The sequence below is a fragment of the Pseudochaenichthys georgianus genome, chromosome 14, assembly GCF_902827115.2.
Source record: "Pseudochaenichthys georgianus chromosome 14, fPseGeo1.2, whole genome shotgun sequence".
Classification (NCBI taxonomy): Eukaryota; Metazoa; Chordata; class Actinopteri; order Perciformes; family Channichthyidae; genus Pseudochaenichthys; species Pseudochaenichthys georgianus.
Window position 1 is genome coordinate 19,937,192 of NC_047516.1, and position 25,494 is coordinate 19,962,685.

Consider the following 25,494-nt stretch of genomic DNA (forward strand, 5'->3'; position numbering starts at 1 on the left):
GTTATTGAGTTTTTAGCATAATATTTCAGAATCTTAAAACCCCTTAACGTTTGTATGCAATTGTGCTAAATTCAACTCTGGAATCAAGCAAATTTTAATATGTTTGCATGACATTAGTTATTTATATTTTGATATCACTTAACCATACGTTTAATACATTTAAGTCAAGCTAAGGTACATGTAATGGTAGCTAGTTAGTGCTCTTACCTGTGAGGCCAACAGCATAATAACCAGACTGTATCATTAAAAATAAATACCAGTTCTAGATCCTTGACTTTAGACAAACAATTCAAAAGACAAAATGTATTTAAAGACCAATCTTTATTTGAAGGGGCCTCTTAACCTGAGATATTAGTTATACAGTAATAGTATTGACAATCTAAAAAAACTGAGCAACTCAACAGTCAACTTTATGTTTCTTATTGTCTAAAGCATTTATTATTTTCATTTCCCCCCTCTCATATTCAGTGTGGACGGATTGAGACAGCCTGGTGTCCAGAGGGCTGCAGAGACTTCAGGGAGAAACCTCCGTGTGATGGACGTCCTGTCTGTTGGTTTGGAGAGGACTGAGGGTCTTTCCTCAGCGAGGAGGACCAGGGCTGATGAAGGAGCCCATGCTGGGCAAAACTGATACCAACTGCACAGGCCTAGTCTGTCACGTTATTTGACTAAATGTGTTTACTTATACATGTAATAGGTTTACACCTTCTGTCCATATGTGCTTTTTATTTAAAACATTTGATTAACTTTTGGTTCACATTTCAATAAACTGTATTTGTATTTGCATTCCTTTTGTCCATTATTCTTACTAAACATGTTAGATTACACATTCACATCTAACTGAAGCTTGGCCCCATTTATTTGTGACGTTGCAAACTCTGCGGTACAAGGCACAAGTGATGTGAAGCTCATAAAGTGAGGCAAATAGAAATAATCAGCTGATGGAGTGTAGATGTGGAAATAGCTGCATTCGATCAGCTGACTGTTTTTACAATAAAAGTTGTTTATAGTGAATGTCCTGTACTGGTCTTAACATCTCATAGTATCAGCTTTTAATGATCCTCTTGGATGTTCTTCTTGACCCTCAGAGAAGGAGAACATGTCGTGTCTTTCAGGCATGTCCTTTCCTAACAAAAATGACAGGAAACATAAAACATATTATTGCAGAACAAGTGTGTTATTTATGAAAGTGGTGTGTTTGTGTGTTTAGGGGCTGTAGATATAATTATTTTGTAATTGTAATGTTTTTTTTTTATTTAAACAATGAGCTACAAAGACAATCAGATTATGAATGAACAGTATGAAATTCATCAACATTGAAATATATGTTATTATCAAAATAATATGTAACTGTTATCAAAACGTAGTGCAACTGTAGAAGCTTGCTCTGTTGTCTCACTGAAAGAATAACTTTTACCACGTTTTTTACAGACAATATTGAGAGATACATCTTTGCCTTCAATACATTACATTAGAAAGCTGACAAAGTCATATTGCTAAATATCTAAATGTAACTTTTTGCATGGAAAAACCCCTCAACTTAACTGATGTGTAGGTGATCTGGTATTTAGTATTGTTTATTGGAATATATATCAGTGTATTCAAGTCAATACTTCATTCATTTAAACATTCATTTAAATATCTTTCTTGATTCTTTGTACAGTAAGAAAAAAAGAGTCTTTGTACCTGTGCTGAAGTTCACTGCTGTGAGGAGTCCAGTTCTGTCTCTCACTCTCTGGTCCAGCCTGTCTGCATCACCTGGACACCTTAAACAAACAGATATATATATATGTAAAGTACCATGTGTACAAACAATATAACTGATTCTCTTCTGTTGGACATGTTGGATTGTGTATTGTCCGAGTCAGGGTCTTTTTTATTTTACTGTAACTTTGGATGAATGAATTGATGAATGGTGATTAAGTAAATATTTATATCAATGTTAATTCATACACAATCACCTACAAAATCTGAGGGGATGAGCAAGTGCTCTACTGTAGAGAACTGGACACGAACAACAATCACTATCTCCAATAAAAATGTGCCAGTCCCTTCAGCGCGTGCACGTTCAAAGCGCCTGACCGCGCTCCCCTCACAGTGAACGCGCTGCGGGTCGCCGCCTCATAACTCTGGTTGTCAGAGTACAGACCGTACAGACATGGCCGCTCTCAGTAAATTACCACACAGCTGCTACGAGATCGGGCATACCTGGGACCCTTCGTGTGTGCAGTCTGCATTGGATGTAGCAAGAGGTGCTTTGGAGGTGTCCTTCAAAATATACGCCCCTCTTTACCTGGTAAGTTTTGCTGTTTTGCCTGCAAAACGTTGACTCTGAAGCTAAAGTTAGCTAGCTAACCAAGTAGGGCTCTACTGTAGTTTTGAGAAAACATCGTAAAGAGTAAGACTAGCTTGAACTTCGCTCGTTTGCACTTGAGGACTGAGGTCAAGTTCCTGCATATGCACATACTGGGTGATAGAGCAAATACATTGCATGAGTGACAGACAGACAGGCAGGCAGGCAAATAAACAGTAACGATAGTCAAGTACAACACACCCTGTGATAAGTTAAAGCCGTCCGACGAATTGTTGTTGCTCCAGTGTTTGGTCCATTGCAAGCATCATACAAACCATCATCAGCTGCAAAGGGAAAGTGTTATTCAATTGCACAACATTTTTTAAAGTTTTCTCAAATCTCATGCAACTATCCAAATGTGAACACCAACAACAGTGAGTGCCACTCTTCTCTAATTATTACAGATAGCAGCAGTGCTAAGGAGAAGGAAGAAGGATTACTATTTAAAAAGGCTTCTCCCAGAGATCCTGTGGTCTACCTCTTTCCTCACTGCCAATGGAGGGCTCTACATTGTTTTCTTCTGCATTCTCAGGTCAGTGTTCAAAAATATGTCCCACAGATACACAGCCTACAAATCAGGTGAATGTGTGTTTTTTTTTAATTGTTATTGTTTTTATCTCAGTGTAGTTTTGAATGGTTTTTCATTATATCATAGTGTTGTTTTTTCAAAGTTTTCAGAGTTTAGTTTGCCCTTTGCCTCTTGTAAAGATAAGATAAGTGTTTATTGATCCCACAACGTAACATTTAAGCTTAAAGTTCTGCACATTACTAAAGTACACTTGCCAAATACTGACAGTTATTTAAAATATGCCATTTAAATCACATTTCCCCTTTTGATATAGTTTGAGTTTCTCCTTTCTTATAAAAGACCTGTATTTTGGATCCTGTAGTATTTTTTACTACTGCACTTTTAGTGTACAGTTTTGCTGCTGTGTTGTTTGTATTTATTGTATTTTGTTACTCTGGCACAACAATTTCCTTCGGGATGAATAAAGTCTTATCTTTTACTTTTATTATCAAGAATATTTTATATTGTTTTGTTTATATTGTTTATTTGTTATATTTTTTATTTGACTTTTAATTGTTAATTCTCTTTTCTATTTTTTAAAGTATTTCAAGTATTGTACACACTTCTGCTTCTGTGACGACAGAATTTCCCAAATTGGGATCAACAAAGTATCTATCTATCTATCTATCTATCTATCTATCTATCTATCTATCTATCTATCTATCTATCTATCTATCTATCTATCTATCTATCTATCTATCTATCTATCTATCTATCTTGATTTAAAAAGGTTAAAGAAAGATTTGGCCAAACAATTGCTTCTTTAAAGATAACTTGTTCTGACAGCGTTACAGAGTCCACTCTAAAGTAAAAAGATATTGAAATATAGTTGTGTTTATTTCCAACTTAAGGAAACTGCTTGGAGGGTTCTACCCCTGGTCTGCCGGGTTTGGCTCGGCGCTGCCTGCCTCCTATATCGCCATCCTCCTGGAGCGCAAGAAAAGGTAAGAGACTTAAATAAAGTTAATGGATGCATCTCAAGTATCAGACATGGCCCTGTGAGTATTAGTTATGTTAACTGACTATTAATGTGTCTCTCCATTTCCTCCCCCCACCAGGAGAGGGATGCTGACAATATACATGACAAATATTGTAAGAGATACTCTGTACCTTAACAATTATTTTACATAATTTATATAAAAATAAATTTCTGTCTTCGCCACACAGTGTATATGTGACAGTGTCATCTTGTTTTTAGGCCACTGAGACTTTGTTCCGTATGGCAGTGACACGAGGGATCGTTAAACCCATCAAGCACGGCGAGGTAAGACAACAAGGGGGATAGATAGAGCTTTATATGGGGGCTTTGTGACTTAATAAGTGTAGAGTATTAAAACAAATGCTTGGTGGGCACCAAAGGGCATTACCTTAAAACATTAAAGGGGTGCTTTACATTTTTAGCAGTTTACTGTTTTAAATGTTAAATGACCCCAGCTCAGAATACAAACAGAACTTATCACCTTGTGCCCACTTGCTTAAATAGAGAGCCATTTTATTTATTTACCCTTCATAGTTGTGAAATAAGTCCCATGACCCGATGCTAACCAGGGCCCAAGAGTTCAAAATGTTTAATCCGTATCAGATCAGATTTAGATTTTGGGGAGTTCAAAACCAAAAAAACAGGATTAGGATCACTTTGATATCCGATCAGATCAGGAAATCCAATCCAAGCTTTAATCTGGATCAAATCTTCAAAACGGGTAGTTCAAACCGACAACACAGGATTGGGATCAGTTTGATCCCAAAAAACTAGATTATCCTGATCCCACCGGAGGGGTGGATTTCCAGTGGATTACCAGAGCAAAATGTACTGTACCATTTATTTAAAAATATGTTTCAATATAAATAAGAGGGCAAAGTGTGTTAACTGAAATAATACACCATTTTTAGCCTTCATGGCAAATCAATTTTATTTTTCATTTTCTGGTCACGTTTTTGGTGGCCTATTTTGTTTTCAACCAAATGTTGATGACATAAATGTTTATGCTCATAAAAGTATCACAACAAATATTGTCAATCACAAATATAATTTAGATTAAAGAAAAAATATCTTCAACAAAAAAAAAGTCCATCATCTGTCGTCACCTTTCAAATGTAATTGCGGACAATAGATGTCTCTGCAATGTGGTCTCTTGTCTTCCTTGTATTCTTTTTCATGTCCACTAGATAGCGATCGGTAGGATTAAAGCACTGATATTCAAGATAGTCATCTTGAAAAATCGTAATCTGGATCAGGGTGATCCTATCCTGAATTGCTTTGAACTCCAGGGACAACATTTGGCCGACTTGTCTGATCCTGGATCACAAAAAATGGGATTTCAAAATCTGATCTGATCAGATAGAGATTAAAAGTTTTGAACTCCTGGGCCCAGAAGACCTGGATGATCTCTTTCCGTCTGCGTTTCCCCTTAGGTGCTTTTGTTCTGCATAACGGCATCTCTCTACACGTTCCTCTTCAGGTCAGACACCTAAAGTGAAATGTGAAACATTGGTTAATTAGGTACTAAAAACAAAGGTGTTTAAATTACATTTTGTGTTTATGCCACAGGAGGAAAGATGGTCTCAAGGGGTTTACCTTCTCTGCATTAAAGTAAGTCATCTCTGTTTGTGATGTCTTGATTCAGATTGACTGAGAGTTATTTGGTAAAGCTCACAAAGCTTAAGTGTGAATTCCCTGTGACAGGTTCATCATCGGGAAAGAAGAGATTCCAACTCACTCTGTAGCGTCAGAACAGATCAGACCCCTCGAGAGGACAGCTGCTATAGAGTCTGAGCCTTCACAGGCGTCAGCAGAAAGACCCGACTCCAGCAGGAAAACTCTGCTAGCCTACACCAGGGAGCTGATAGAATCGATGTGAGAGGATACACAACTTTTACACTGACACAAAGATTTCAAATGTAAATTACTGACTTTTTTTTTTAACAATCCAGATGCAAAAAGGGTCCAAGACACAGATGTTGCAAACACTACCAAGACAACTGCATTTCCTACTGTGTGAAAGTAAGACACTTCAGTTATGATTATGGTTTTATTATACACCCATACATAATAATAATAATAACACAATATTTATTACTTTTTCTCTTTTTTCATCGTCCAGGGATTTGTCAGGATGTTCAGTGTTGGCTACCTGATTCAGTGTTGTCTTAAGGTGCCTTCAGCGTTCAGACACATGTTTACTAAACCCTCACGCCTCCCGTCACTCTTCTACAACAAGGAGAACTTCCAGCTAGGGGCCTTTCTAGGATCCTTCGTCAGCATCTACAAGGTACATTTCATCCTGGTGGTTTTTTCTGTGAGAGCTTCTTTTGTTTCATTTACCTTCATGTTGTGCAATTCTTGCTTTTAGGTTAACAATACAAACGGAGGCATCATCTCCTTTTAGAACTATTTGATTGCTAATCTCTGATTTCTGTCTCTCATATCCTCACACGCATAGTTCTTACATTTTAACCTTTTCCCTTTCTCAGCATGTCTTGTGTTGTCATATAAACAACCCCCCCTTGCCCTCCAACAGTCCAAAGTCCCATTACCCCGTCAGCTACCAATACTGGTACAATGTAGTTATGTTGGGAACACTGTTTTTGTTCTAATCAGGGAACAAGCTGCTTGCTGCGCTGGCTGCGCAACATTGATGATGAACTCCATGCACTGATAGCTGGTGAGACATTATGGTGTAAACTGTTCACAAATATTATCTTCCTAAAGATTGTCTCATCTTATATTATCTGACAATTTCTCTTTTTCTGTATCCCATCTTTCAAGGCTTCCTGGCTGGTACCTCGATGTTCTTCTACAAGAGCACGTCGATATCCATGTATCTCTTCTCAAAGCTCGTGGAGGTAAAATAATATCTCAAGTGACAGTAAAAAGAGAAATAACATTTTTGAGAACCAATAATTGAAAATATAGACTAACAGTATTTTCTAAATATCATAGCAAATAGTTTCTCAAATAATAAATAAACAGGAAACAATTTGTAACATATCAATGTACAGGTTTATTGATAACTTCCCTTATTTCATGTATGTCAGCTATAGTTTAGTTTTGCACTGTATGAGAAAATTAAGTATTAATTTTTCGCAAAAATACATTTACTTGTAAACAACTAAACGGACGCTGGTCGGTTTCCTGCAAGGGAATCTATGGGATCAAATAACATAATCATGATCCTTTAGGAATTAGTGAAACAAAGCAAACTATGGGAGGGGGTTCCTTTTTCCAACTTTGTCTGAGGGGAAGTCTACAGTCTTATACTATAAAGCCCCTGTATACATTTTAATGACATGGTAGTTAACATAAGGCCAGATAAGCATTTAATAACATTTTACTTTATGCGTCTGCCTATCTGAAAATGTATCTGCATTGGACCGGTAAACATTAACAGCACACGCTTTCATTTCTGCTTTTAGACCGTTTACTTTAAGGGCATCGAGTCCGGACGGTTCCCTTACTTTCCTCATGCAGACACGGTCATCTATGCCATCTCCACGGCAATCTGTTTCCAAGCCGTAAGTGACACAAACAACAACCCACAGACCTGCTCACAGAGGTATTATTTAATTTTTGTTTTGTCTGCTGAGTAATGGATTAATGCATGACTTGTTACTTTTACACAGGCTGTGATGGAAGTGCAGAACCTCAGGCCTACATACTGGAAGTTCCTGCTGCGTTTGACTAAGGGCAGGTAAGAGTACAGCGGTCAAACTATGCTTTAACAATCTTATCATCGTTTTTCTGTCCATGTTAAGTTTAATCTGTCTGTCTCCTTTCCTAGATTTGGGCTGATGAACCGGCATTTGCTAGATGTGTTTGGGACTCAAGCCTCCAGGGACTTTAAAGGCTTTGTGCCCAAGCTGGACCCTCGTTTCACCACAGTGCTTCCACCAGGAGCCGACATCCTACTGGGCTGACCTGGGATCAGGCTGTGGGAGGGGATGTTAGGGGTTACCTCAATGGACAGTGTGGCTGTTATTTCTGAGTAACTGAAGGATCTTTTTTAAGGTGTTATAACAGCTCAGGAGTTGTGAAGTCGTGTTATTAGATGGGGTAATGCTTTAGAAGATGTCGGGCCCTAGATGTGTCCAAAGCAGGACGTCATGAGTGTCAAGCATGATGCTGCACACGTTCACAGCCTGGGGTTGTGTGAAACAGGTGACTTGCAAAATATATATGAAACATTTTTACACTTAAAAACCCTTTACACATTAAAGGTCCCCTATTATACAGTTTTTCATCAATATATTATAGGTCCCAGATATATACAAACATGTCATTGTAGCATCCCATAATCCCCTCTGTTTCAAAAGTGCTGATTCTGGGTCAGATTCTGCGAGATATTTGGTTAAAAAGAACATAATGGTGTTCTAGGAGGAGATTCAGGTGATAAGGGGAGGGGGGGGGGGGGTTACCTTGATTGGTGATTGGCTAATGGTTACACAAGCCAAAAAAATCGTTATGACATCATAAAGTGAGCAAAATCTGATCGGCTCATTTTCAGACAGGTTGTTGGATCAGGACAAAAAGAGAGAATCTTTTTTCCTGAAACTTTCAGAATGTCTTTACACAGAGGGGACACATGTTTATGTAGAAAAGACATGGAAAAAGTGGATTATGCATAATAGGTGACCTTTAATAATAATAAAGCAATTGAAACATTTTACATTTAATTGTAATACTAAACTGTTCTGCAGATTATGGATGGTAATAGTAAGGTATCAACCTTTATATGGTGTGTTTACCAAAACTACAGATAACCAAAAACATGGTTTATTGTAAAAGATGAATTCAGTTTGGCTTCAACAGCATTCCTTTGGTCCAAATGTTTCTTAATTTTGAAAGTCACCTTTTAAGTTTTATTGACTGAACTCTGGTTACCTGTCTGATTGCTTTCAGGACAGGGCGAAAATCACCAACTAATCTTTTTTGAAATAGGCACCGTGATACCTGATTTAAGAGGTGAAAGAATTTGTAATCATAACTCTCTGATCATTTCTAAATGTGCACCTTTTAATGGATGCAATTGAGTGTGTATTGTTGTGTAGCCTTATCAAATATTATACAAAGAGAGATGTATTTAGATTGTGTTCTATGATTTGAAACAAAGAGGTGGAAAATCACTATTTTTAACCAGTTACTTAAATTGATCTTGTTTTTGGTGATTTTTTTTTAAAATTGCAATTTTGTTTTTTTTCAAATGTCATCGAGTCACTAACACTTTAAAGTTAGCTTAAATGAAGCAGCAAGGACCTTGGAAAAGTTGGATATTACATTTATGGAGAATATTTTGAAACCTGTGGTTAGGTTGTATCAAAATAAACGAATTAAGAAATAACCATTAATTTCATCGTAAAGGCATATACATTGGAAGTGAATGGCAATACACTTCTATATTTGCTTTAATTAAAACATCTTAAATAGGCCAATACTTTGTAATGTGATAACTTGCTTTGCAGGGGAGACTTATTTGATAGATTCATAATTCCTCAAGCCTCATGTAATAACATTAGCAAATTATTATTCAAAAAATCATCACCAAAGTCAACCTGATCCTTTTTTATTTCATTTTCAGCTGGTGTTTGGGTAAGAACAGTCTGATCTATATGGCTGAATATTTAATATTCACTAATACAGACCAAACACAGAATCAAACTGGTTCAAATGAATGATTTAGTTGTTTCATATGAGCTTATAAAATATCTATTAAAAATGCAGTTGGCTGTTTGCATTTAAATTAATACTCACTGTCAGCTTCAAGATGAACCCAATAGCTTAACTTCCACTTTGATTAAAAAATGGTTAACTTCGGAATTTGGAGCCACATTGAAGTGTTTGTATGAAAGTACAGTAAGGAATCTGTTTCTGTGAATAAAAAGCACAGAGCTCAAATCTGCTTTGGTTCTGATTTTTGTTGCTGAAAGATGAGGATATTTGAAAAAAACAAGTGTTGAGTTTTAAACATTTCATGTTATCTGGAAAGTATGCATTAACATTTTTAATAAGTGATAAATAGTCCAAGTTGTTCTGCAGACAATGCCATAGTGGATATTTTTGGAGTTCATGTTATCTATGCTCATCTCAAATGACACTGCAATAACACAAGCCATGATTTACAAAGTACAGTGAAAAATGCATGATTAATGATATTTAGGACTGTACTTATGTTGTACGGAATTATAATTAAACTCATAACACATTTTTATGAATTATTTTGTATACATTTAAATATTCTTAATTTGTAGTCCTTGTTAGTTTTGTCATTTTTGGATCACATGATATGGAAAATGTTGGTGTATATTTATAGCTGACTGGGAAATGCATAGGGGAAAGCTGCGTTTTATCAGTACAGTCAGATATTATTCATGAAGTCTGTGGATGCCACTTTATTTTGAAAGATCAGGACGGGAAGTCGTCAGTTCCGTCACATGAACACCACCAGTGTCTTTCCGCTCTGTACCATTGGATACGTTTAACATTAATGCGTATCAATGGGGGGTAAGAATAAACAACGAACCAAAGGAAATGTCCGGGTAAGTACCAATATCTGTATAGTACTGTATTGTCTACCCTTAGCTAACGTTACAGTGTTAAAGTGAGATTGCTAGCTGTCAACACGAGCACAAGCTAATGTAAACTTCACATTCACAGCTAGTTTAGGCTACGTGTGTCCCAGCTGTTTTACGGCCACCACGTTTTCTTCTAGCTAATGTTTAATGAGATGATTAATGTTCTATACGCCCATTTCCCCCTGCCTTTACTAGCCGTCCAGTAGCGGCCGAGCTGCGGAGGCACTTACCCGGGAGGGAGGCGTCATCCCGGGCTTTGTGGGCTTCGACACGACGGTCAACTCGGAGCTGAGTTATGTCCCCGCTGTCCACGGGGCGGAGGAGATAGACAACCTGGTGGATGCAGATTTCCGCCTGGTGCTCAGGAAACTGTCAAAGAGGGATGTTGTTACCAGACTGAAAGTGAGTTTAAACTGTTACTAACTTTCTGGTCGCATATAACATCCATTTCAGTTTATAGAATTCTACAACATACCACTTTATGTAACTTAAAACACAGTACACACACGTTGAAAACACTCCTTGGGATATCACTTCAGGGGCTTGTTGGTCCAGGTGTGTGTCTTAAAGGTCCCCTAATATACTGTTTTTCATCAATATATTTTAGATCTCATACAAAACATGTCTCTGAAGTGTTTGGCTCTAAATACCAAACAGATCATTGTAGCATCCCATAAACCCCTCGGTTTCAGCCCTGTTTCAAATGTGCTGATTCTGTGTCTGTTACTTTAGATGAAAATAAGGAGCCCCTCCCCACGCCCCTCTGAGAGAGATTTGGTTCAAAAGAACTCAATGGTGCTCTAGGAGGAGATTCAGGTGATAAGGTTAGGGTTAGGGTGTTGGTGATTGGCTAATGTTTACACAAGCCGAAAAATCGTTATGACATCATAAAGTGGCCAAAATCCGACATTTTCAGACAGGATTTTATATAAATGGATCAGGACAAAAAGTGAGCTAATCTTTTTTCCTGAAACTTTCAGAATGTCTTTACACAAAGGGGACACATGTTTATGTATAAAATACATGAAAAGGTGGATTTTGCACAATAGGTGACCTTTAATGCTTTATGCTTACCTCAGGCTGTGCAGGACTTTGGATCCATGTGCCAGGAACGGGATGCTGAAGAGGTGAAAGGCGTCCTGCCGTACTGGCCGAGGATTTACTGCAAGATATCAGTGGTGAGATGGTCCTTCAACACACATTCATAAAATATCCCTTTCTGTATCTTTATCAAATAATTTTTCACATTCTGGAAACGATGCATGTTTAACGCAAAACTAAGCACTCAAGCTACTATTATACATTTTGATCAATGAAATCCATCCTGCCATTGAAGGCATCCCATTTCAAATGATTGGGAATAACTCAGGCTGGATGGAAGCACACTCAAACTACAGATTTCATTTAAATGAGACTTTAATTTGTGCAAGTGTTCGGGGTGTGTACATTAAGATAATTTGGTCTTGATCGTCATGTCTATCAGGACCATGATCGGCGGATCAGGGAGGCCACCCAGCAGGCCTTTGAGCAGCTGGTGCTGAAAGTGCGCCGCAGCTTGGCCCCCTTTCTGAAGAGCTTGATGGGCCACTGGATCCTGTCCCAGTGTGACACTTACACACCTGCAGCCTCTGCGGCGTGCCAGGCCTTCCAGGCTGCGTTCTCCCCCAGCAAACAGCCCGAGGCTCTCAGCTTCTGCAAGGATGAGATGCTAAACGTGAGTAGTGGTTGGAGGGGGAACGAGGGGTTTTGTAATCTAATGAACTGAAATTAACGTAAAAAGGTTATTTTTGTATTACAGGTACTTCAAGATGTTTTGTTAAAGGAAACGGCAGACACGCTGAGCGATCCACAGTAAGTTTAGCTCATTATTTGCTTTATGTTATGTTCTCCATTTGTCTCAATTATGTTGGCACAATGATAATAAATGGACAAATTATTATTATTTACTGAGGCCCTGGTTCCTTTTGTTCTCCAGAAGTGTGACAGAGGAGGAGAGAGAAGGCAAATATGTGCGCATGCTGACCAGCTCTCTGTTGGGGGTGAAGAGATTGCTCTCGCTGCTGCTGCCGAGCGACAGGACGGCCCTGGAGGAGAGACTAACACATCTTCTCAACTCTGGGAAGTTCTGGAAGTACGGCAAACACAAGACACCTCAGGTACTGGCATTGAGTAAGACTGATGCATTTGTTGACCTAGTATGCACTGCACATAATGTCCTTTCACATAACTACTATAAGGAATGTTTCACTTGAATTTCATATATTCATCATAAGACCTTGAGTGAACTTGTGAAAATGTGTACAGGATAATATGCCACATCCCAGTGCATAACCCTATTTTTCCTAAGCCACCAAGTTCACTATTATTCCTTGCACCCATTGGAGTTGAGTTAAAGTGGGATACATATCTGAGTGTATCTTTTGTTTAATAAAAGGTGTTATTATTACATGAATGTAGCTATGTTTACATGTTCTGGATAAAAACGTCTTTCTCATTAAACACAGATTATGTAGATATGCTCTATCCTTCAAAGATAAATGTATCTTTTTAGTTTATATTTTGTTAACGATAAAACCGAGAGATGCTGAATTACATCTGTGTGTGCTTTCAAATGACACCTGTGATGATCTGTTTTGGAGAATAATCACTCCCATTAGGGCTGCACGATATTGGAAAAAACTGACATTGCGATTTCCCCCCCCCTGCGATATATATTGCGATATGAAAACATACAGGAATTGAAGAAAAGTTTTTTTCCCCGCAAACCATCCTTTCTTGAACTTTAATGATACAATTGGTATATTTAACCGGATGATGAAGGATTTTAGTCACGGACGTCTGGATCTTAAGTTATCAGAGCAACAAGCTGAGCTAGCTCGGTTAGCAGCGCCGAACTGCCCTGGAGAAACACATGAAACGACTTTATTCAGTGTTTTTACCTTTAATCACCTGGTCCGTTTGCTTTGGAGGTTTGATTGTGATTGGTGGTTTGCTGTGCATGCAGAGCCTGCATGTCACTCACTCAAGTACCCCTGACATGAGAGCCGCGCAAGTTTTCATTTTGTAGCAAGCAGAAAAATAATTGTAACGGGACGTGTTTGAGTTAATTTGCCTACTTAATATCGCAAGTCCTAAAAAAAGAAGAAAAAAATAATAATTTAAAAAATGTTTTAAATCGCACGTCCTGCGATGTGAATATCGCGATTATCGTCACGACACAATATATCGTGCAGCCCTAACTCCTATGTGTTGCTCCACAGGTGCGAGGGGCCTTTTTTGAGATGGTGTGTGCTCTGTGTGAGTACACTCCAGATTTGGTGCAGGCTGAAGCCGCTCGACTCTGCCCCGCTGTTCTCCTCAGCATCGACGACACGGACCCCATAGTGCTGCCCCCTGTGTGGGAGGCTGTTCTTCATGTGGTGTCTACCATCCCTGTAAGCTTTTGCTACTGCTGTTATATTGTTAGGTGTTCTATAGGGTTTTCTATCCTCCATTATTACAGTAATACCAATGTGGAGATGTTTTATTTTGTTGTGGTGCCAATTTATCACATTGTCAATTTTCCTGCTCCCATTTCAGGATTGCTGGACACACGTGAACGCTAAGAAGGGCTTCTTACCTAAACTTTGGGCACTATTAAAAGAAGGGGGCAAGGGAATGGCTAAATCCCTCCACCCTAATCTAATGCCACTCCTCAGCAAACTGCCCCAACAGGTCACCGATCCGACCTTGGACTTTCTCACCACCTTCTTCTCCTCATTAATACAAGGGTAATTCGTTTTTATTTTATGCTCTGGATAGTTGATAAATAAATGTTCTTTAAAAAAAAAAAAAAAAAAAAAAATTGAAATGGAATCTTTCTGTAGATGATGCACATATATTGCAATCATTTTAGACAATGATGTTCATCAAATCAATGATTCTTTGCAAATGTATATTCTAAGAAAATTATTTATATATATAATTTACTCATTAGACAATTTTTCCAGCAGTGGAACACAGTTTTTCACAAAGAGCAGTATTTGATTATCTTGTAGCAGGGTGTCCGCGGGGTCTTAAAAAGTATTAAAAGTTGATAAATCAATTTAGTGAAAATTAAGGCTATTAAAAAGTATTAAACAGCATTTTCCAAGGCATTACATTTTGTAGCTTGTTTTCAATAAGTATATAAATGGTCCAAAGAGGTTGTATTCCACAGTCTGCCTGAATGTAATCACTGCGTAGGTGTGTAGTGAGATTCTGTGTAGGTTATTTATGGCACCCCGTTGGATGTGACGTCATCTGAACAGGACATCGCACGCTCACTGCTTGATAGTGCGAAGGTCCGTTTACGCCGGTTGTTAAGCAACATCGTTATGGGGAAATGCAAGTTAGCGTCCAAATGGTTGGAAGATGAGGAGGAAGGACAATCAATACTGTATATAGTCAATGTGAGGTAAAGTGTGTCGCCAAGGTAACCGGTTAAAACTCCAAGTGGCGATGAGGTCTTAAAAAAGGTCTTGAAAGGTATTCAATTTGACTTCAGGATTCCTGCATAGACCCTGTGTAGGAGATTTAGATTTAAAAGTATACATTTGAATACACTTGTTTTTAACTATATTTTCTATATCCTACTATAACCCGGTGTCTGTTTCTCAGTCTGTCTAGTGAGCGCGCAGCAACAAGCCCGTCGGAAAGTGCAGTCATCGTGACCTCTGTTGTTGAGTGTTTGAGGTACTGCATACTGCAAAATGCAGAAGAAGAGGAGGAGCAGAAAAAAATACGAACAATACTTATTTCACAGCAGGTGGGATCATAGAGTTACATATATATTCCCATCATTTCCGATCTACTTATGTCTTCTACCTGTCTTACATTGTTTTTTGTCTGTTTTTTTTTATAGCTGCTTCCTCTGCTGGAAAAGGCTCTCGGAAATCCCTCCCTTCAAAATGGGCCTCTTTTCTTTTCGGTCACTGAAATGCTTGTTTCCTGGGAGAAAAGGGCAGGCCTGCAGGGTGAAGAGGAAGCTACAGACAGCCGAGATGTCTTTCAAGAGCTTCTGGCAGATTTCTGGGAGGGGCTTGGTCTTATATTTGTGCGTTATGCCGACAATGAGGATGCAGATCGACAAGCTTTGGAAGGGGTAGCCACCCTGCTGCAGGTGAGATTGTTGTGTTTTGGGAATCTCTGGTTCACACATACAAAGAAATAGCAGATCAATAAGTCTTTGGGAGAGGTACAAGTGAACACAGAATGCCTGAATACATCTATTCTCCATTTCTCTTCTGTCTCCAGGTAATGCGTTACCCTGAGAGTGTAGAAAGAAAGCACGACCAGAAGAAGAAATCTGTCAAGATCAGTTTCTCCACACCAGAGGACAATGAGAAAAGTGAAGTGGAGGGGGATGTTGTCGAGAAGCCTGTTCAGACGGTGTCGGAGCTGAATGAGAAGACATCTGGGTCCCTACAGACCCAGCATTTTGAAGATGTCGTGTGCCAGCTGGCACAACTGTGCCTGGTACATGTGAATGAGAGAAACTCTGAGAGACATCTTGTTTTCCTCTCTCTTCTCCTGCAATCGTTCCACACTCCCAGAGTCTTCACTGTGAGTCATTTGACGACTTCAGATAAGCGTATTTCAACGTGTGTAATTTTGAGCCATGAATAAATCCTTGTAAAGGCTTAATCTGTGTTAATTGCAAGGGACGATTTAGTATAAAAAAATCCACTGAAAAATAGTAAAAGCCCTTTTGAATAAGAGGGCTTGAACATGCAAAAAACATGTATTAGGATTAATTATAGAAGCGCTTACAATTCCGGATGCAATTGACTTTTTTTCTAATTTCTGTTGCTTAGACGTTGGTGGAATTGGATGACAAAATACTGGACAGTGAGCCGGAGGACGAGGTGATTAAAAAGAACCCGGCAATGCAGTTCCTGCTGGAGCGGGTGGTGGTGTGGCTGGGGCAGGAGGAGCGCAGCGACACTGAGCATCTGGTGGAGATGGTCTTCAGCTCTCTCTACTGCTGCAGCCAGCAGGAGACCACCCGCATCCTCAACCACATCACCAAGGTAACATGAGACGCAGAAGTCGGAACATATTACTTACGTGACAATCCTCGTGTTGTGGATTCAACTGAGGTTGCTGTTGTTTCTTTGCTGACATTCATACTCCCCTCTGCTTTCTAGATGGATGTAAAATGGGAAATCATCCTGCAAATTATACAGAGGGTATGTGTCTTCCGTGAACATAAATGAAAGCATATTATCTATCAATACATCACATTTACATTGTTCTAAACTGTGCTACTGTCCACTATTTCAGGCATGTACAGATCCTAAGACTCTGAAGAGCTGTCGTGATTGGCTGAAAGGTTCAGTTCTGGGCGAGCAGCTCCTGGCAATGACTGTAGAGCTGTGCCAGCTGGGAGAGAGCTCTCCCAGGTCTGCCTCTCCATCCAGCAGCCACAGCTGGACACTGATCAGCCTGGTCCTCTCTCAGCACCACAACAATGGTAAAATGACACTTTCTAGACTTTTAATGTAAATCGTTTGTGGATTTTCTTATCAACCGGCTACATTTGCAATTTTTCTATCTGCTTTTACTTGTGCAGAACCTCTAATAGGGGAGGTGTACATGGAGAAGATCTTAGAAAGGCTCCATGCCACTCTGTCTGAGACCAAGTGTCTGTCCGATGCTGGCAACATGGAGCCACTCATCTGCTTCATCTGTGATGTGGCCTCCACGTTCTTCTCCTCCGTGCAAGACTGTCTTCTCCTGCTCTCTGCCGAGGAACTCCTGCTCACGGTCTTCCAGTTGACTGCCCAAGACCAAACACACACTCATCTGTCTGGTAGGTACATGCCCAGTGCATACTCTTATAATACTTCAAGTAAGCTTAATAGCTCAATTATGTTCATTTTTGCTTTCAAAGTCTCACTTTTAGGTAAACTGCGGAAAGTATGTGTGGCTGGGGTCCAGTCATTGGTCAAACACTCTGAATATGAAGTCAAGGAAGGAGGCTTCCTGCACAGTGCAGCTCTTTGGGTGACCACACAACTACTCACCGTCTCTCTGGATATTAAAAGGTAACAAAACACGCTCTGTACTTAAAAAAATCAAAGGTAGTCTCTCAGTAATCCCTCATGAAGTTTGGAACTTTGTTGTGGGTCTGAATTGGTCCAAGCCTAATTTGTGGGTCTATCTAACTCTTCTTGGTGTTATGTTTTAGTTTGCAGGTTCTAATTCTGGCTGTACAGAGCGTCGTGGAGACAATCGTCTCTGTCTGCAACCAAGACTCCCCCCTCCTGGTCCACTTCTTCACACAACTGACGCCCAGCCAGACAGAATGGACAAGAATCCGACAAGCTCTGCCTCCTCAGGTAAATCAGCCAATCCATTACTCTAGGAAGTAACTAATGTTCTCCCATACATTGGTTATAAAGAACTTGTTGAAGGATTTTTCTTTAACTAGATTCTCCATTTTTAAAAAAATAAATAAAAAATGCTTGACATTTACTCTGCATTTCCCCTCTTTTTTCTGTCCTCTGCAGTGGGTCAAAAAACCTTTACTGTCCAGCCGTTACCGAGGAGTTTGCAAGAAATCCTCCATGGACCTCTGGAAGGTTAGGGTGCCAACCAGGCCGCCGGCACACCTCTGTGCCTGTGCCCTGCTGGGGAGAGTTGCCCAGAGTGTCGCAGTCACGCCTGGTGACCAAAAGGACGCAGAATGCACGTCACTCTTGCCAAACCTTAAGCACACAGGTACACAAACACACGCATAAGAAATAAAATGCCCTGTATTTTAGTTTTTCACATTTCTCTTTGACGGACTCTGATGCCGTTTGATTTATTTTTGGGTGCAGTGTCAGAGCTGCTGTATGGACTGCAGTGGTGTAAGGAGGTAGAGTACACCCCCGCCTACAGCAGCCTGCTGACTGACTCAGGGCTGTTGGAAGGACTCCAGAAGCAGGTTCCTATGAAAGACCTGCTGGGGACTCTCTACTCGAGGTGAGATACACAGAAAATCAACCCGAGACGCCCTTAAAGAAAGAGAAAGATATGGAACGTATATATCAGCTTCAGAAGCAATGAATCCCGTCTTAATGCACATTTTCCATGGCAATGATCTGAATACGAGTTTTGTCTCGTTACCCTGTAGGTCATTGGAGGATGGAGGTCTTTGGTCTCTGACTCTAGAAAACTACATCCACACCAACAACTTGGCAGCCACTGGCAATGCGTCTGTGAGGAAGCTCTACGGCACCGCACACAGGTTAATCCTTTATTCATTATAAATGCTTTAACACTTTAACCTGGTCATGCGACCTCTCAACAACACTGCAGCTTCTTGAAAATGGTCCGTTTGGTCAGTTTGTTCCCAGTGTGTCAAAGCAAACTGAGTACGCTCCAGGTACTCTGCCCCGCCATGATCAACGAAGACAGAGAGACTCTCGTTGCTCTGGCAACTGCTGGGATAATCAACTGGCAAGACAATGACGGTGAGAATACACACAAACAGCAAAACATACACACACAACTGTCTACATGGACATTTTGGACGCGAACCAGGCGAATAATCATTTTGGGCTGTGTGTGTCAGATGTGTATGGGTGTCTGGCGGTGCTGCTGTGCTGTCTTAAAGCCAACACGCAAGTGGAGGGAGAGGTGGTGCAGGCTGTCCTGGCCTCTGTGATGGAGTGGAGGACCGGCAAGGAGGACTGGTTCCTCTTTAGCAGGTAATCACACAAACTGTCACTCTTTATATCTCTTCAAACTACATTTTTCTCCTTATATTTACATTTGTCACGTCTTGCAGTGACCTGTCCAAAGCAACTGCAGAACAGCTGAACCTCGCTGTGGAGATAATGCGTTTCTCTACCTGGATGGTGACTCATTGTCCGACGGTTCTCGGGGGCAACCAGTGGGACTTCCTGCTCTGCTCTATGTTAGCCTGGTTGGAGGTGAGACGGAGATCTTACATACATTGTGTCGTTTTGTGACCTTTAGTTTATTGTCAGCTACAAAGGGTGCATCTTCTGTCCCTCACTGTCTTTGACTCTGTGTGTTCGTTTCCAACGTCAGACTGCCAGCGAGAATGTGAGCAGCCTCTGGAACCCGTGGGTGCAGCTGTTTGTGTGCGAGTCAGCTGCATTGATAGTGAAGCTGAATGAGTTCTTCTCATCATCATCGCCCGAAGTAGCGGAGAAGCTGCCGTCCTCACTGGCCGCTGAATGGAGAGACTTCTTCGTGGAAGGAATCTCCAACCTGCTACTTCCTCTGCCCATCAACATCACAGGTTATTAATCGAGCAGGTTATCAAACAATCTGTGGGAAACAAGAGGCGCTTTCACACCGGAGTACCTTTCCCAGTATAGTTCCCAGTATAGTTCCAAAAATGTACGTTCGCACCAAAAAAATCCGGAACTAGAACTTAGTTCATGAGAACCTTTTCACCCCCTTTTTAGTCCCTGCTAGAGAGCAGGGACTTTCATGGGAGAAAAAGGTTCCCATTTCGGATTGCAAACCACGCCCCGTAAAAGTGTTGTGAAGCTGCCATTTTATTTTCCTCGCATTAGCATTAGCATTATTAGCATTAGCATTATTAGCATTAACCCAGCACACCAACGGAGAGAGACTAATTTATTTAACTAACACAAAAGAAAACATGGGAGCGGTGGAGATGAGGAGGTGTCGGCGTTCTGGCGATTTACTCTGAAGGCTTCAGTAGAAGCTGCTGGAAAGACTCACAACAGCTTCTACTGAAGCCAGTCCCCAACTCCGGGGACTTCGGGTGGCAGTATACGCCGTGAAGTTGTTTGCGGTCTGCCAGTAAACCCAAAGCAGAAGAAGAAGTGACGTCAGCGGCTTCATTTGCCTAACCCTCCCTCAGGGACTTATTCCGGTGTGAATGCGATCTGCTCTTTAGTTCATCAGAACTAAAGAGTTCTCATGAACTAAGTTCGGCAAAGTACTTGGTGTGAAAGCGCCTATTGAGACTCTGAGAGTCCAGCACTAAAAACTAGCCTAATACAATTACGTAAGCAATATATCTTGTATCTAAGTCCTTCTGTCTGTTTGTTGTCTTTATCCAGAAGCCTTCCCTGAACCAGATGACCCAGTGTTCCCATTGTCGGTGCTGCAGTCGGTCGGCGTGGCTCTGACACATGTGCCTCTGCATCAGCTCAAAAACAACTCCCTGCATCCACGCTTCATCGCAGACCAGAAGACAAACCTGCCAGAGCAGCTTCAGACGCTGCTCAACACTTTATGTCCTCTGCTGCTCTTTAAGGCCAGGCCTCTGCAGATCACTGTCTACCACTTGTTAGAAAAGTAAGGTTTGTTTGAGTGTTTCAGTGTGCAAACACAAGTGACTGTTCCCAGAAAGAAAATCTGCTCAAATGGGGAATAATCACCTCGTCTTAACACACGTACTTTTTGTCAATACAGGGTGATGCCTCATCTGCCCGAGTGTGATGGTGAAGGAGACAACAACAAGTCTGATGATGATAGAGATGAGCCATGTCTGTAAGTGAATGGAATACATATGTTTTCTCTTAAGTCTCACACACGTTACGTCACATAAGTTCTTGAAGTGTTAAAAAAATAAATATATTTTTGGGACTTTTAAAAAATTCTTCTTACAGTTGTGTTTCATTTTAGTTCCCCCCCAGCATCTCTAATGGCCGTCCTGTCGACCTGTGAGGAACTGTGCGATAGCATCTTGGCCGGGGTTCAAGTGGGAGAGTTTGCAGTTGTGCAGCCTCTCAGTGTGGAGTACTCCTGCATCCTGGGATACCTCCTGGCCTGGAAGCTGCTCCTCACTTTTTTCAAATCTTCACCATCCCATGTGAGTCATTATCTTTTTTTAAAGTAGTTTCTATTGTAGTTTGAGACCATATTGGCAAACGGAGGAGGAAATGCGCTTTGAAGAATTGTCTAAGTATTGACTGCTCTTCTTAATCCTTTCTAGCTGCGAGCCCACTATGCCCAGTATCTTAAGAGAAGCTGCTCCCTCAACAAGCTGCTCCTTCACCTATTTAAAATGATGCCTGAGAACCCCATCTACCCCGGCCAGGGGGCGGAGTCAAAGGAGACCAAAACCTTCTTCACAGAGAGCCAGTCTCTAGCTGTGGACAGTAAGTCAAACACACACACCTCCATGACTTCTGTAAAAGCCTGCGACATGGGAACACGCTTACATTTCCCCTCCTGGGTCTCTCTCCTGCAGACAGTGACGGTGTCGAGTGGGAGCTCCCTCACCTGGCCTGCAGCGTGTACTACAGCACGGTGCAGGACCTGCCGGCCATGGTGCGGCTGTGGTGGAACGGCCAGGAGAAGAGAGTGAGCACCACGGCGGAGAAGTTCACTATTAAATACGTCAGCCCTGTCCTCTCGGCCCAGGAGATCTCGTCTGTCCACTCCAGCACTCAGATGTTCGAGAGCATGACTGTAAGTTAGAACATACAATGCTCTGTGTGTGTCTACATCAGGGGTGTCCAAACTACGGTCCGGGGGCCAAATGCGGCCCGCGGGACATTTTGAATCGGCCCTCGGCAAATTCTAAAAGTGTAATGAAATATGGCCCACAAATGAAATTTGAGCTTTTCTTGTATTGTACTTATTAAATATATCTGTAAGCATATATTACACAGTAGTGTTCATGTGTTAATAAGCCCAATTTACAATACATTCAGTCAATTACATTTGAAAATATGTTCTAACAAATCTAAGTCGATAGGAAAAATGCCCAATAACTTATATACATAATAAACTTGAAATATACCCTTCCTATTTCCTCTTCTGATAATGAACCTGGGGCTCCTGTAAGGGATGACCTGTAAACAATTGAAATGAAACCCTCTGGAGAGCTAAAGTAGATTCAAGTATCAAGCATCATTCACCTACTTTTAAATGATTTTGCTAACTTATAACTTATGAGGCAGTATACCTCCCCTCTAGTGAGCGGCCCTTTGAATATTTTTCTATATGTGGCCCTCGGTGAAAGGACTTTGGACACCCCTACATCTACAACGTTCAGTAGTTCAAGGTTACTGTAAGACCCCCCATGGCGAAGGCAACCGCTTGCATATTGTTTTTCCTTATCGCCCCAGGTGAAGGCCCGCTCTGCAGCGCGGGAGGTGATTGCTACCTATTCTGTGGATGACATCTTCATTGAGTTGGTGATTCAGCTCCCACAGAACTACCCTCTGGGCTCCATCACTGTGGAGAGTGGGAGGCGTGTGGGAGTCGCCGTGCAGCAGTGGAGGAACTGGATGCTGCAGCTGAGCACCTACCTCACACACCAGGTAGCAACACAAACATACTATGAATATAAATGAAAGGCATTTCTTTATTAAGTAGTGTCGGTGAGGACCTGTAGCTGGATCATATCTCTACCAGTGACGTTTCTTAAGAAATACACGCCGAGGGGGGTTTGAGGAAGATATGTTTCTTGGTATCAGAAAAGAATAGGCGGATGAAACAATTCAGAAAATGTAAATGTGTGTTTGTGTTCAGAATGGCAGCATAATGGAGGGCCTGGCGCTGTGGAAGAACAACGTGGATAAGCGCTTCGAGGGAATAGAGGATTGTATGATCTGCTTCTCTGTGATCCACGGCTCCAACTACTCCCTGCCCAAGAAGGGCTGCCGCACCTGCAAGAAGAAGTTCCACTCGGCGTGTTTGGTGAGATATATGTTAATATTTCATTGTTAGAAAAATATATTTTGTCAGAATATAAGCAATCGGGCACAATTATGTTTCATGGGAACTTTTCCTTTTAGTGGTAATTAAAAGAAGGCATTATTTATAAATCCACTACTAGTCATCATCCATCTAACGAATACCATTGACAATTTTATTCAGAAAGAGATATAGGTTAAAGTGAACATGCTGTACTTTCTGACATTGTTGTATTTACACTGATATATATGTTCTCATCTTTCTACAGTACAAGTGGTTCACCTCCAGCAACAAGTCCACCTGTCCTCTGTGCAGAGAAACCTTCTTCTAACAGCAGCTCTCAAGGTTTCAATTAAACAGCAGTTCAATCTAGTGACTTTTGTGTCCATATTCAGTAGCTGCCGTTGTTAAGCTGTCAACCGTGTGTTTATTCCACTGCTTCGCTGTGCTGTATACGTGAAGCATCAGTAGCTCGCTCAGATGTTTTTCAGTTAATGACATTTTATCTTTTTGCCCATTTCATTTTTCATCGTTCCGAACAGTGTTTGTAGGAGTGGCTAAATCACTAAGTTGGAAACAAACCAAAGCTGGCCAGGTGCTGCAGTCGTAGAGAAACACACGTCCTAATAAGTCATTTTAAAACTAGAAAAAAAACATGGTGTAAATATTGCAATGCCCAGGACAGGTTTCACATGTTTTGTTCCTAATATTTAGGAGTTTAAAGAAATTATGTCTGATTAGTGACATGCCTTATATACCATTATGACATCACCTACGATAATCAAGACAGGGAGGTTTCTTATTTAAAATGTCCATGCTCACATATATATCAACACATTCAATGTCTTCCCCTGGGCCTGTGTACGTCTGTACATGATGGAAATAAAAACATCTGTGGATACTATTTGATGAATGCAATTTGTCTTTTATTCAGCACTTATATCAAGCGGTCAAATAATCCAACCATACATACATATACATACATACATACATATACATACATACATACATATACATACATATAGAATAAATGTAACCCATGTTAAATGTAACCCATGTTAAAAAAAAAATGTAACCCATGTTAAAAACATGAACTCATATTTAAAAATATATATATCATTTGTCATTTGAATGAACATCAATGCAATGCAAGCCTTACACAGCATACACATATTTCCAAGTGCTGTTTTGAATGTTATAGACTACAGTGAGCCATATTAAAGCTTTCTAGATGTGTACTACATTCATTGCATTCGCCTATGACTCGTTGCATATAAATGAATTTGTAAACGGCTTTGTATAATAACACTAAAGGCTGATCTGGCAGGATGTTGCAGACCGAGCACATTCTGAACATTTGTCCTTTGACGGAGGCGCACAATAATGCAGGAATATTTAAATCTAGCACAAAAACTTCTTTAAAATGTGTTCACACTTTTATTCTTGAATCCACAGCTTTATTAATCTGAACCCTGATGTATTGCTGTTATCTTTATCCATTAAATCTCTTTGACAAAGCTCGCCTCTTTCATACGTTTACCTAGTATATTAACAGAGCTTCTGTAAGTTAAAGGATATAATCACAAAGGAGAATGAACGAGGCCTTAAGCACAAACCTATTGGGGTTTGATTCCTACTGGGAGCAGCTCTGCCATTAACAACCTATAAAGGTATATGGGTCAACAATTCGTGATATCCTTTCATTTTATCGGAAATAACTTTATTCAAAGTCAACTTCCAAGAACTGTTATGTTAACCTGAGCCTCCAATTACAGTTGTATGATATTTCCACGCAATCTTTACTGTAAATTAACCTGTGCTAGTTTCCGAGAAAAGACTGTAATGAGCCTCAAGCGCGGACTGCTGGCTCCAGTCTGCGGCGCTCATTCATCTTGGGTCCACCTCCTCCTCATGTTGAATAATTTATCTGTTTAATGGAGGCTTGCTCTCATCACAGTTGTTCCTATGGAATTAATTATGACAGATTAAGCATGATCAATGAATGAATCCCTATCATTTGGTCTGCCGTGTGTGTGTGTGTGTGTGTGTGTGTGTGTGTGTGTGTGTGTGTGTGTGTGTGTGTGTGTGTGTGTGTGTGTGTGTGTGTGTGTGTGTGTGTGTGTGTGTGTGTGTGTGTGTGTGTGTGAGTGATTGTAATTCATTATTGCAGTGAAAACATATCCATATATACAGCCTGCATCCATCATCATCTGCCCTTGACCTTTTTAATGGCCATTGATCTGTTTGCCATGCATACATATTTATACTGAAATCCGCGTGTCTCATGAGTTTTGACACACACACTCCTACAGAAATCGCATTGCTCATTATGTGCTTGATTAAT

General features: G+C 40.5%; 2 protein-coding genes and 1 long non-coding RNA gene across 3 annotated transcripts; 2 read left to right on the forward strand and 1 right to left on the reverse strand.

Annotated features, from left to right (window-relative positions):
• Positions 1-302: 302 nt before the first annotated feature.
• LOC139435120 (uncharacterized) lies at positions 303-10,794 on the reverse strand. Its single transcript, XR_011644394.1, has 3 exons — positions 10,718-10,794; positions 1,687-1,766; positions 303-1,127 (listed from the first exon to the last, which is right to left on the reverse strand). It is a non-coding gene; the product is annotated as an uncharacterized lncRNA (long non-coding RNA).
• On the forward strand, positions 2,108-9,810 carry tmem135 (transmembrane protein 135). Its single transcript, XM_034099902.2, has 15 exons — positions 2,108-2,296; positions 2,758-2,885; positions 3,773-3,865; positions 3,980-4,013; positions 4,120-4,185; positions 5,334-5,380; positions 5,470-5,511; positions 5,605-5,775; positions 5,853-5,922; positions 6,023-6,190; positions 6,520-6,583; positions 6,688-6,764; positions 7,335-7,433; positions 7,542-7,609; positions 7,700-9,810. Exons 1-15 carry the CDS (start codon positions 2,159-2,161, stop codon positions 7,833-7,835), a joined length of 1,401 nt encoding a protein of 466 aa, XP_033955793.1. The 5' UTR covers positions 2,108-2,158; the 3' UTR covers positions 7,836-9,810.
• ltn1 (listerin E3 ubiquitin protein ligase 1) lies at positions 10,331-24,054 on the forward strand. The gene is made up of 32 exons (XM_034099901.2): positions 10,331-10,451; positions 10,683-10,889; positions 11,567-11,665; positions 11,971-12,201; positions 12,286-12,338; positions 12,463-12,643; positions 13,748-13,921; positions 14,067-14,257; positions 15,126-15,273; positions 15,370-15,627; positions 15,762-16,070; positions 16,322-16,537; positions 16,655-16,696; positions 16,791-16,980; positions 17,080-17,319; positions 17,401-17,554; positions 17,698-17,848; positions 18,020-18,230; positions 18,332-18,476; positions 18,628-18,741; positions 18,840-18,967; positions 19,069-19,204; positions 19,285-19,429; positions 19,551-19,764; positions 20,561-20,798; positions 20,916-20,993; positions 21,129-21,315; positions 21,439-21,604; positions 21,697-21,917; positions 22,580-22,774; positions 22,986-23,153; positions 23,419-24,054. Exons 1-32 carry the CDS (start codon positions 10,410-10,412, stop codon positions 23,479-23,481), a joined length of 5,295 nt encoding a protein of 1,764 aa, XP_033955792.1. The 5' UTR covers positions 10,331-10,409; the 3' UTR covers positions 23,482-24,054.
• The last annotated feature ends 1,440 nt before the right edge of the window (positions 24,055-25,494 follow it).